Source organism: Pelobates fuscus, chromosome 6 (assembly GCF_036172605.1).
Source record: "Pelobates fuscus isolate aPelFus1 chromosome 6, aPelFus1.pri, whole genome shotgun sequence".
Lineage (NCBI taxonomy): Eukaryota > Metazoa > Chordata > Amphibia > Anura > Pelobatidae > Pelobates > Pelobates fuscus.
The window spans coordinates 89,292,893-89,306,593 of record NC_086322.1 but is presented as its reverse complement, the minus strand read 5'-3'; the positions used below and the strand labels follow the sequence as shown (position 1 = coordinate 89,306,593).

Genomic DNA, 13,701 nt, shown 5'->3' with positions numbered 1-13,701 from the left:
CTTGGCTGAAATCCTCAAAATTGACAATCTCAGCCAATCCAATGCTTTCCAATAGAAAAGTATTGTGAGGTTATTGCGCATGCGTAGCAAAACACAGCACTGCACCAGTCTGTATATCCTCATACAGATGCATTGAATCAATTCGTCTCTGTGAGGAATGTTTAGCGCCACCATGCAGAGTGTGGAGATGCTGAACGTCAGTGTTGCACATGGAGTGACAGCCACTAGAGGTGTTATTCGGCAGCAATGTAAACGCTGCCTTTTCTCTGAAAAGGCATTTTTTAAATTCAAAAGCCTGCAGTGACATACTGTACACACCAGAACATTAAGCTGCAGTTGTTCTGGTGACTACAGTGTCCCTTTAAGGAAAATGATATTGTAAATTCTAATTCTGGAACCACTTTCCCTTACTTGTTATGATACATTAGACTGAGTGATAGTAACAGAATGCTTTATCAAAGTATCAAAAAGTAGCATTAACTCTTTGTCAGATAATTGAGCAATTATTTGTCATATTTCAGAGTTGAACATTGATCATATGAACAGAGGTAAACAAACGTTAAATCCAGTACAAGAATGTTAACATGATTTCTTAGGACCATGCAAATCCACATCCTGTTCAGTTCTAGCTTGCTGAAGCAAGAATTGCTATGATAAAACGTGCTGCCGTTAATATTTCTGGGGATCATCACAAGACAGCCATACTGTATCATTATTTTTTTCTATTACGAAATGCAAGAGCTGGGTCAGCTTGCACTCATTATAGTTTGGACAGACCTGCACATTTTCTAAATATTAGTGAAGGCATCTAATTTCATTTACTTTAGTTATAGATGTATATTAAATATTAACCCCTTTACTTTCACAAAAGCAGTTATCCCTGCCTTTAACCCTCTGAGTATTAAATGTGTGAGCAAATACATATTCGGCACTTAAAATAGAAAAAATACAAGTATATTTTATTTTTTTAATTTTAGCGCTATGACTGGAGTCACATTCATCTACTAAAAATAATCTCCTTTGGAGGAGGGGATTGACAACATAAATCTTGCCCTCACTCAATAATTAGCTCAAGCTAGGTCTTTAAAACCAGATGAATTACATACTGTTTCAATCACAATGCCATTTGTTAAAACGCACCCTATAACTTTTTTTGTGGAGTCTGAAATCTTGTTAATTTGTTATACATTCAAAGAATGCAGGAAGTGGAAACATCAGCCACAGCTTTAATTGGGGACTTACTAACACTGCTGACCTATTCTATAATAACACAGTTGTATTGCATTAAACTGATGGGGCATTTATTATTAGATTAAAATAAACAAGTGAAATAGCAAGATAAGCTTTTCGGAAACCATTTAAAAGTAGACTATAATAATATAAAAATGGCAGTGACTGACTCTGACACTATTACCTCCAGTGTGTGCTTTATTGCCATCTTGTCTAAAAGATCTGCTTTCTTATAGCTAAACTTGTATAAAATAAAACCTGCAAATATGCAGTCCATTTTTTTTGGTGTTACCAAAGCATCAGTAATTAAAAAAACAAAAATGCATACATTTAACAACAAATATTGTTGTAACTAAACAAAAATATAAAAGAAACAACAACAAAAAAACCTTATATATTTTTTTTATATTTATTGAGTCCACATAAAGTATGAAAAAAAGTTAATGTAGAATACAAAATAATCCATTATTTAATTTATTTTTTTAAAACAATTTGTTTCAGTAAAAGTTAATGTAACTGTTTTCTTTATAGATGGATGAAATTAAGTTAATCCAATGCTGGTCAAGATATAATGCTAAGATTCAAACTCTACAGCAAAAGCTGGAACTTCCATCATTGCTGAATGCCAAGGTAATAAATCTGTTATTTGTGCTATATATTTTTTTTCTTCTCAAAAAGTCCTTCTCTGGTCATTTAGAGATTGTTTGCTACCTGGCTTGAATCACAGGCAGGAAAAATATGGAACGTATTTAGCAAAACATGTAACCTTCAGTCATATGCCCACTTGTATGCCACTAGGCTAGCCCATTGGAAATAGGCCTAAACTATTTGGTGTGCCAAGGTGAATCAGAAATACCACAAATGCCAGGTGGTGTGTCATACATTAATATATCTGAGAATTGTTTTTCCAGATAAGGTATCAGCAGGGTTTTGACATGGGTGAAATAATCATACCAACTTCTTTGTGGAGACACATTTTTAGGTATATCTAAAGAAATTTTAAAGACTGTACCTAGAACAATTCCAATCTAGGTTTGGCCTAAACACAAGATAAACTAGGCAGATGTTAAGGCAGCATGTTGATGCAGGTATTGCACTGATCTGACAATAACAGTTACAAATGATTGTATATATTGTTTATGGAGGTTTGAGATCCACATCAAAGTCATGTGTTGTACTAACCCGCATTACCTTCTACGGTGATCATCTCTTTTTCTGCTTTATGTGTACAGAACATATTTACACACCTACTTTCAGACTGGACACCAGCGCTGTATCTACCGCAAGGCTGGCAAAACATTTGCCTTGGGCGGCACTTTCAGGGGGGCATCAAAAAAGCAGCCCCTCCCCAAATGCCCTGGCACATTGCCAGCCTCTTGTCCTGGGGGGCCCAGGAGCTGGCCATTTTGGGCTCCCCCTAGGCTGGGAAGTGCTGATAATTGAGGTGGGCGGCGAGGGGGCACTCTCCCCTGAGCTCTCTCCTGCTCAGCTCCCTCGCGCACACCGCAGTAATGCCGGACCTGAAATATGACGTCAGTCCGGCTTCGGCATCTCTAAGAGGCACGCAAAGGAGCTGAGCAGGAAGATCACTGCTCCCTCGCCACACGCACTGTACGCCCGCATGCCAGCTTCTCAGCCCAGCAGCCTCATTTGACCCAAGGGACCGCAAGCTAGCCGTTCAGCCCAGCAGCCCCACTGAACCCCAGGGAAATAGAAACTCCATGCCAGCACTCACAAAGGTAGGGAGGCTGGGTGGAGTGAAATTTAAAAATTAAATTAATTGTGTGTGTGTCTGTTAGTGAGTGTGTATGTATGTTTGTCAGTGAGAGTGTATGTGTGTTTGTCAGTGAGTGTATATGTGTTTGTATGTGTGTCTGTCAAAGAGTATGTGTGTTTGTCAGTGAGTGTGTATGTGTGTTTGTCATTGAGTGTGTATGTGTGTTTGTTAGTGAGAGTGTATGTGTGTCTTCCAAAGTATGTGCGTTTGTCAGTAAGACTGTATATGTGTTTGTCAGTGAGAGTGTATGTGTGTTTGTCAGTGAGAGTGTATGTGTTTTTTATGTGTGTCTGTCAAAAAGTACGTGTGCTTGTCAGAGAGTGTGTATGTGTGTCTGTCGATGAATGTGTGTATCCGTCAGTGAATGTGAGTGTGTGTGTCAGTAAGTGTGTGTGTTTCAGTGAAAGTTTGTGACGGTTAAACAGTGTGTGTGCCAATGACTCTGTATCGGTCAGTGAGTGTATGTCACATAAAAAGTACAATACACAATATGTGGGACAAAAGTGTTAGCAACAAGTGCTATAAACCACCTGAGTGGGAACCCCTTATACCACTCTAAATAACGTAAAATAAATACATACAATAGGTGGAACACTTCTGAAGATTTTTTTCACAGAATCATCAGAAGTGTTCTACCTATTGTATGTATTTAGTGAATGTCAGTGTATGCATCAATGAGGGTGTATGTCTGTCAGGCAAAGAGAAATTTAGATATGGGGGGGAGTGCCCGTGTTTTGTCATGCCTAGGTTAGCACAAAACCAAAATATCCCACTGCTGGACACCATGGATTTGTAGTTCACAGAAGATAAAATGGTATTGGGCACAAAATATATATATCCTTTTAATGAAGTTTGCAGTTCTCGCCTCTTTACAAAATTAACTTACACATTTGTTTTCAGGTGCTTGAAGATAAAATAAACCCGAGGTGGGGCAGGTACAATTCTCAAGTACAGACACTTCAGAATAAATTAGGACTCAATTCACACACAATACCAGAGGTAAAGTATCATGATATCTCCTCTGTATTTTATCATTATTTATAATATATGAAATCTAAAATCTTAAAATCTTAACATCATGGGTGTAGCATGCGTTGAACTCACTCTGAATTTGTATTCCAATTGTAGAATGCAGTTTAATATTTGCATTGTTTGCTTTCAATCTTCACAAATTCTACAGATGTTACCGATTAATCCATCTATTATTCTGCTGTTGGCACCAAGGGACCATTAATATTTTGAGGAGGCCTAAGTATTATTTGCATATTGACAGGTTACATATGGCTTGGATTTTAGACAATGTTGTGATTTAACTGGGATATTGCTACGGTTTTTATTTGTCCCTGACTATTGTTAAAGAAACATAAAAACAACTTTAGTTTTTTTTAATCCAAATATCACAAAAAAGTTCAGTCTGGAAGGATTGCTATTCAGGAAGAAAAAAAAAAAAAAACGATGTAAGTTTTTAGACTGTAAGCCCATTTGGCCAGGGCCCTCTTTACCTACTGCTCCCGTATGTCAAACATGTTTTGTCAGAATTGTTTTCTTGGTTTATCTGTTGTACAGCACTGCAGAGTAAGTTGACTCTATATAAATAATTGTGATTGTAAGGGCTCGCCGGCGGGTGGGGGCCCTAAAGTAAAAAAAAGGGAGAGGACCCTAAATACCAATAGGGGGGGGACCTATTGCCCTCCCCCCGGCCCCCACCCCTGAGCGGCGGGTGGGGGCCCTATTTCCAATAGGGGGGGACCTATTGTCCTCCCCCCCGGCCGCCACCCCTGAGCGGAGGGCGGGGGCCCTAAATACCAATAGGGGGGGACCTATTGTCCTACCCCCCGGCCCCCACCCCTGAGCGGCGGGTGGGGGCCCCAAATACCAATAGGGGGGACCTATTGTCCTCCCCCCCCGGCCCCCACCCCTGGTATTTAGGGCCCCCACCCGCCGCTCAGGGGAGGGGGCCGGGGGGAGGACCTTAGGTCCCCCCCCTATTCTTGTTTAGGGCCCCCACCCGCTCAGGTGGGTGGGGACCCATCACTATTGTGGCTAGAAAGAGTCCCTGTGGGTTTTAAAATTCGCCTGTCTATTGAAGTCTATGGCGGTTCGCCGGGTTCGCCCGTTCGCGAACATTTGCGGAAGTTCGCGTTTGCGAATGGCAAATTTCATTAGTGCTGATGTAATTTAAAGGAGGCCCTCAAGTATTGCCAAACATATATACAATTAATTGAAACACAGGTTTCTTTCCTAGGGCACCTGGGTGCTGAGTATTATTTTTATCAGTAACAAACCACTTATATAGTATTTTCCCAAAACAGTTATTAAGGGATGCTCTAAGAACCATAACAACTATTGCACACTTTAGTGGTTCTGGTGTCATAAATCTGTCCCATGTAAACAATGAAACCATTGCAAAAAACACATACGTAGCTGTTTTGGGTTTCCATGGTCCTTCCAGTCTGCCTTGCTATTCTAAAGTTGTACGTCATGCATGCATTAGCTGTCCAACTTTAAACCGGATTCCTTGACTGAAAGCCAAGTGAATAATGTCTACGTTAGTATGCATTTGTGTAGCAAGGCAGACATAAAGGACCCCTGGTACCTGACAGAGCTAGGTAAAGCTTTGATTTAATTTGTTTCATTCAGCATACAAAAAATTGGAACTGACCAATCTTTTAATAACTTACCTTCTGGTTTAAAATGGTGGGAATTTTCTATATTGTGTAGTTAGAATTAAACTGAATGTATTGATTGTCCAGGTTGTATTTGCCTTACCCCCTCCCACCTTTCCTGTTTTGTTGTTTTCCCAGCATGGCATTGTCCCAGTTTTCCAGGGGCACTTCCAGACCAGTCCAAACTGGCTGCCCTGTCATTCCCTTAAGTCTATAATGTAGTCCACAGTCCACCCTTCCTTGCTCCATTCACACTGGTTGTAATATAATTAAAGGGATACTATAGTACTAGGAATACAAAGTTGTATTCCTAAGACTAAAGAGCCATCTGTCCCCCCCACCCCCCTCCCTAACACCCTTGCGACCTTTCCGCAGCATATGAAGGGTTAAACAAATCCTTTATTTACTTACCCAAGTCCAGCACCAATGTCCCTTGGCGCTGGGTTGGCACTCCGCCTTCTCCTACGTGGGGGCTAATGCGCATGTTTGGCGAGCTACGCATGCGCATTATGCTCGCCCCATGTGAAAGCATTATTTCAATGTTATTCTGTGGGTACTTTACCGATGCTTGATATCCTCATGCAGAGTGTGAGGACGTCCAGAATCAGTTAGGCGACCAAAAGTCGCCTAATATGCAGGAAGTGCAGGCAGTCTTAACTCTGCAATGTAATTATTGCAGTTTATCCGAAACTGCAATAATTAATATTGCAGCACTAAGGGGGACAGGGACATTGCACTCAGGCCACTTCAATGAGCTGAAGTGGTTTGGGGGCCTCTAGTGTGATTGGTTGCTACCCCAAGTCCTAAATATTTGTGGGCAAACTTCTGCAGAAGATTTCTCTGGTCGGGTAGTGCTGGTTGGGTAGTGCTGCCAGGAAAGGCTGGCTCTCTCCTATATTTTCCCATAGGAGAAGAGACAAAAGTTGGGCAGATCTGGCTCCAAAGCCTTAGACCAGACATCCTGTATCTGCTACAGAAAGTATTCCAATCTGTCTGAAAAAAACTGTTCAAATGGTTTATCTACAAAAATTTGCTTAGCCTTTAACCGCTTAAGGACACATGACATGTGTGACACGTCATAATTCCCTTTTATTCCAGAAGTTTGGTCCTTAAGGGGTTAATGGTAACTTCTGAAGATAAATCATCTGAAAAGTTTTTTTTTTTCTAATAGATTGGAATAATTTCTGAGGCTGATTCAAATTATATAAATCATGGTCCATTTGTGAACAGTTTGACAGCTGCCACTGAAACAGCACCAGAGGACTCCTGGCTCTATATCCACTACAGTGTGCTGTAGTGGTTATATTACTTATAGTATGTCTTTAATAAAGTTTGACACCAACCAGTTGCACGGTACCCAGCTGGATATGCATACCATCCTACGCTGACTGTCTGTCTTCCAAAGAATATCCATAACAGCGGAAGACACAGGTCCATTTCTGTGGCTGTTCTCTTGCTCTTCTGGGGGATCCCAGGCGTACCTGTATGCCAAAGTGAGTTCTGCTCCATTGTTTATCTATACAGTATATTAAAAAGAGCCTGTATCTTATGTTGTTATATTAGTTAGGATTGTTGTGGTACAGATGACATTCAGCATTATTAGGAAGCCCAGGTCACCATTTCGTTTCTCTGTGCAAGGGCAAGTTCCACAACCAATCTGTAAACTGGTCTCTAATTTGCTGCTGGCATACCAGTTGTAGAATTTGGGGAGCAATTCCTAGACAGCCATCTGTAATATAAAAGTAGCAATTACAGTTAAAGTCAGTCTAGCTTGGTTAGATGAAAATAATATTAATCCGAACTTAGTGTAAAAAGCTGATTTATGCACACACTATTTAATTGCAAAGGACATGAAATTAGTATCTTTTATTGCTTTATTTATATTATCCCGATCCGATGGATAATGCAAATAAAAAAACAACATTCTGCATATAAATGGACCCTGTTTGCTATCTTCAGGTGTCAATATTCTAGAAAGCAAAACAGCGATCTGTGTTTCTTTTTTCATGCCTCCACTTATACAATATATAATTAACAATGATAATGCAAGAACATTCTGAGGAAGGAACACTTAAACACAGATTGACTGGAATAACGTGACTCAGTGAGAGTGGCGCGTGTTCATATTTATTGTGAACTACCATCGAAGTAGAAACTATATAAACATTATACAGTGTCGGTTAAATAAACAGTACATGTGACTTGGAGATTTTCTATGCGCCAGTAAGTCTAAGACTTGTCCGTTGCAGAGATTCCTTGCATTGTTAGCCACTGATATAAGCACCGGAAGAGAGAGAGAGAGAGACCTGGAATTAATTAACTTCAGAAATTTAATTATAGCAAGAAAGCCTGCATTTGTGATACAGGGAAGTGAGTGGACGGCAGACTAGTGATTATTTTTCTGACTTTTATTGCTTTGCCTCTCACAGGAGAAAACATTTCACAAGTCCAAGTCACACACCTTGATTGCAGACAAGACTTCAAGATATGCATTTCTCTCTACACAGAAATTCCCAGCTAGAAGGGAGATGCAAAAGGAGGTCCTAAAATACTTTGGTCCATCTGCAGTTGATACAATGATGCAAAGCTACTCTGAAGGTCAGAACATGTTTGTTTTTGAATGGCAATGCCACCGCCTAAGGCTTTAACTGCTAACATTTACATCCCAAATGTTCCTGAATTACATTTCTAATGATGATGCTTAGCTGGCCTTGGGAAATATCATCATGGGGAATGTAATGCAGAAATATTAGGGTGATAGGAATAACCATCATTGCCCCATGGCATCCTGGGACATGTAAAAGTGAACCTGCAGGATACATTGACTGGTATCCTAATTTTATATCAGGACAGGAGGCTTCATATTGCTTTACCTTCTTTACTGAAAACCTCCAGCAGCAAAGAAACAGTTAACAGAACTTTTCAAAACAACCAATCAGAACAAAACAGGCATCAGTATAAAACCACTGGGACAGAACCTTCCACTTCCTCTTTCTTTGCTGCTGCCTCCAGGTGAGCACTCACCAACTCAGAGTTGTCTCTGCTCTGGGCTGTATTTTCTTTATATATATTTGCATGGTTGTTATTGCTCAGTATTATTTATATCAGGTTTTCTGTACTTGTTTTGGGCTATTTGAGGTGGTTTCTACTGACCCATCTCGTGGTTCTGGGTGTTTGGGGGCTGCCTCCCCTACCTGCTCCCTTGCTCTGGTCTTCCCCTGGGGCTTCCCTCCGACCGTTTCCCTCGCGGTTCGGTCCGGCGATACCCTCCCGGTTTCCCGCCACTCCCACCCTCCCCCCTCATCACCTGCAGCTTGCTCGCGGACCTCGACCGCTTACTAGGCTGCATCTTACCTTGCGCGGCCAATCCGCGAGGTAGGCCGCGCTCGATTTGCGGCCGTGGCGGCCATTTTGTTGGAGCCGCAACGGCCGGATCCTGGTCTCCCTCAGCCCCTCTGTCCCCTGGCCATGTGGCCATCGAGGTCTCTGTACCCCCTGGTGGTTGTGGCTGCAGCTGGCATGGGTGTGCAGACTGCCTGTTAGTGTTCTTCACATAGCATAGGCATGTACAGTTTTCCTATGCATTGTATATATGTTAAAGTTTTTTTGTGTGCTGCATCTGTGGTTTTTCTTCCCCATAGCAGGTGGATTGTCTAACAAGTGGATTGCACTAACCTGCGACTTTAGGGGTGACCCCCCTTTTTTTCATGTATCATTAGGACACGATCCCTGCTTAAACTGCCCTATACTGGGCTATACTACCGTGCTGTGGCACTGTTATGGGTTGAGTGACCCCCTCCCTACTGGCCAGACTACCAGGGCCCTGGGCGTAAAACTGAGGGTGACCCCCTCCGATTGCATTATATGCTAGTGCTTGCTGGGTGACCCCCTCTTGCACGCTGGGTGACCCCCAGCCGGCCATATTTAGGTACCACGCTGATTGTACCTTTCCTCTATTTCAGTAAATACTATCATGGCTGACAACTCTGGCTTTCACGCCCCTGAAGGGCTCCAGGCAGGGCTGTGTGCCGCCTTGGCGGATTCCTTACCCAAGGCCCTCGCTGCCCTCCATGGGCACATCCTGCCCGCCCCTGCGGGTTCCACGCCCGGTCCCTCTGGCGCACGGGACTCCGACTCAGGGGGCTCCCTATGCTCAGCGGACTTGGGCTCGATACGTAAGAGGCCTTGGAAGGGCCCCTGCGCCCCCACTGACAAAGGCAAGATGCCTGCCAAACTGGCCAGACTGGGCACCGGATCGGGCGGCCGCCCTGAAGGAGGGGCACTCTCTGGGGAACCAGGCTACGACACCCTGGATGAATACTGGGCCGGCGGATCGGGCTCCGCGTCACCCGGCAAAGGCGCTCCTGACCACTGCTCCCGATACGTACGGGAGACGGTGCTGGACTCTACCCTACCCGGCTCGCTGAAAGCCTCTACCGCTCATGCCGATGACCCCGGTGAAATCTTAGACCCCTCGGGCCTTCCGCTCTTTGACCCATGCCTCCTCAAGCACCCTCGCTCTGCGGAGTGGACTCCCCCGGACCACATTGTAGAGTTCCTCCGCTACTGGCTGCGTCGCCCATTGGACAAAGAGGTCAGGGCGAAACTCCGGGCTGAATGCCCGCGCCCAACACTACCGGATAAGGTAGCCATTACACCTGGTTTTGACCCGGTGTTCACAACCTTTATGAATAAGTCGGGAAAGGATCCCCGCAAGGGCCTGGAACAGGGCTTGCGCTCCGCCCAGGACAAGCTCCTCGACATCAGCGGCCCGCTGACCCAGATCTTCCTCATGGCAGATGACGCCCTACAAGGCGGACCGGCGGTTGACACCTACCTCCTCTGAGAGTGGGCACAAAGGGCTATCTGCCTCCTGGGGAATGCCAATGTGGCACTTAACTCTGAACGCCGCAAGGCGGCACTTTACAAACTGGATGGAAAATTGACCGATTTAGCCTCCAAAGAGCTGGGTCCGGAGGCCAAAGGCCTGCTATTCGGAGACGCTTTCATGAAAGAACTGAATCGGCACTTATCCATCTACACGTCCTTGAACAAGGTGCAACAATCTCTCCGCAGAGTCTTCCGTGCCAGGGATCGTTTTTCCTCCAGGGCTGGTTGGCAGCGGGGCCGCGCTATCCGGAAGAGCTGCCTTCATGGGCAACAGGCACCGCATCTTGGAGTCCTTCTCCTCCTCCTCTCAGTACCAGTACCGTCCATTGTTCTCACGAGGATAAGCCAGAAGCCGAGGGGCTTCCTCCACACGGGCAAGATACGCGTCAGGTAAGAGTCCTGCCTTATTTGCCACACATACCCATTGCGGGCAGATTGTCTCACTTTTCTCCTCAGTGGGGGGCCATCACAGGAGACCTGTGGATTCTACAGACCGTGTCCAGCTTCAGGATCGATTTCGTGTCAACCCCGATACAGACCTCTGCCCCACAGCCTATCCGTATGGACAGAGAGGCGTCCGATCTGGTCCATTCGGAGTTACGCGCCCTGTTGGACAAGGGAGTGGTGGAGAGGGCGTCATGCCCGACCTCGCTTCCTGAGCAATATCTTCCTGGTAAGGAAGAAATCAGGGGACTTCCGCCCTGTAATCAATCTGCGTGCCCTCAACGGATATGTCGTCTACCAACATTTCAAGATGGAGGGCATCCACCTCCTCAGGGATCTGCTTCGCGAGAACGACTGGTTCACGCGCTTAGACCTGATGGACACGTACCTCACGGTTCCGGTCCATCAGGACGACAGGTGTTTTCTCCAGGTCATCTGGCGGGAACGCATTTGGCAGTTCATGTGCCTCCCATTTGGCCTTAGCTCGGCTCCATGGTGTTTCACCAAGCTGTTGAAGCCGGTCATGGCGACGCTGAGAGCCACGGGGATCAGATCGATTGTCTATCAGGACAATATCCTGTTGATGGCACAAGATCCCGACGTTCTGTGCCAGCAGACGGCTTTCACTACCCGCCTGCTCCAGGACTTAGGTTTCGTCATCAATGTGGAGAAGTCGGAACTGACCCCCTCTCAATCGGTCCAGTTTCTCGGGTTTGTTGTGGACTTGGTTCAGACGCTACTCCGTCTTCCAGTATCCAAGGTGGCTGCCATCAGGAAGGACATCAGACGCCTACTTCGCCATCCGAGGACCACCCTACAAGATCTGGCCAGGACGATAGGTCTACTTTCGTCCTCCATTCAGGCCATTTTCCCAGGCCCCCTGCACTACCGGGCTCTCCAACGTCTGAAGGCTCGATACCTTCGTTCATCCGCCTCCTACAACAAGGTTGTGTCGCTATCGGACGAAGCCCGTCTGGAATGGCACTGGTGGCTTCGACACATGGAGGCGTGGAGCGGCAGGGCGATCTTCGTAAACAAACCGGATTTTGTCCTGGAATCGGACGCCAGCTGCCTAGGCTGGGGCGCTATGGCAGTTTACTTTCACAATGTTTCTTTTCTTTTACAGTGTGATCTAAATTATTCTGGATATGACGGTTTCTCATCTGAGTGTGCCGGATACAGTTTTCGTTTGGTCTTCATGCTCTCCTGCTCGACCTCATCAAAGAAAGAGGAAGTGGGAGGGTCTGTCCCAGTGGTTTTATACTGATGCCTGTTTTGTTCTGTTTGGTTGTTTCGAAAAGTTCTGTTAACTGTTTCTTTGCTGCTGGAGGTTTTCAGTAAAGAAGGTAAAGCAATATTCACCTCCTGTCTTTAATAAAATTTAGATTATTCCCTCACCGAGGCTAGAATAATCCCTAATTAAGCTACTTGTAAAGCATTCAGCAAGTAAAGTATTCAGCATCACTCAGCATTTAGTGGAATAGGCACATGTGACTCCCCAAAGCACTAAAAAGGATAGGGCCAGAACGGTGAAAAACTGATCTGTGTTTGGACCAAATACTTTATATAAACATAAGCCATATATGTTATTCTTTTCATAAAAAGCAATTGCTTCCAACCTTATGTGTGTCCTCACAGTCTAGCAGTTTTGACGAACTTATAGAACATAGTTTCAATGCGTTTTAATTGGATGTGCTATTTAAAATTTTTTTTTGAGAAATCCTTCCTTCCCTTTAAAGGTAAAATATCTAGGCCATACTCATTTTCCTAATCACAGAGTAGGATACAGAACAATGTAAATTGTTTCCTTCATATTATATATTTTTCCCTTGTTTGGCTGAATGGACACTGGACGTGATGTCGAGATTAATGTACTGATTCTGTGTATGGACAGAATTCGTTCTGATGAATGTTACCGCTGTTGAATTCTCGTTCTCTGACCTCATTGTGTATGACTGTTGATTATATGCCAGCTTACGGAACCTGTCACTGAACTTATGTCTCTTTCATTGCAAAATGGAATCTGGTTCCTAAATGTTTTATATGAGATAGTGTACAAAAAGAAATTATTTATTTAGTAATCCTTGTTTATTTTATTTTCCAGTTAGCAACTATTATCATTAGTGATTTTTATCTGAGCTTCATTGAGGAGCCTGATGTCAGAGATTTCAAACACACTGTGGCCCTAAACTCCAAAAATGAAACCCACTCATTGCCTTGGTAGTAAGAACATTTTAGAGGTTCTATCAGGGCCGGTGCAAGGATTTTTGCCGCCCTAGGCAAAAAAAAATTTGCCGCCCCCCCCCATATGTCCAGCCCACCATGTGACATCACAATGCCCCGCCCATATGCTCTGCCATATGGGCCAACGCCAGTCTTCACAAAGTGTCTTATCTGAAAAGACAGTGTGTTTACATTAAAAAGCCTACAGGCACAGGCTCTAGACACCAGAACCACTACATTATGCTGTAGTGCTTCTGGTGACTATAGTATCCATTTAATGTGAGGTAAATTAGAGATTAGTGCCACTAATAATATATTGGATTGCCTACTTACCACCAGATGAGGACAAGAGGCTGATGATGGGCTCAGTCTGGCTCCACAGGTCTGGTGTAGAAGAGGCTCTCTGGAGACTGTTTTTAACAGTGCTCACAACAATTAACGAACAGGAAGCAGCTCCATTTTTTAGGGCCC

General features: G+C 44.3%; 1 protein-coding gene across 1 annotated transcript in view; it reads left to right on the top strand.

The window, feature by feature from the left end:
* Positions 1–13,701, top strand: part of LOC134566087 (uncharacterized) — an 88,381-nt gene that overhangs the window by 19,228 nt on the left and 55,452 nt on the right. Inside the window, exons 5-7 of the mRNA XM_063425797.1 lie at positions 1,762–1,860; positions 3,908–4,006; positions 8,103–8,271. Of these exons, the coding sequence (XP_063281867.1) occupies positions 1,762–1,860; positions 3,908–4,006; positions 8,103–8,271 (367 nt within the window). The remainder of the gene's footprint in view (positions 1–1,761; positions 1,861–3,907; positions 4,007–8,102; positions 8,272–13,701) is intronic.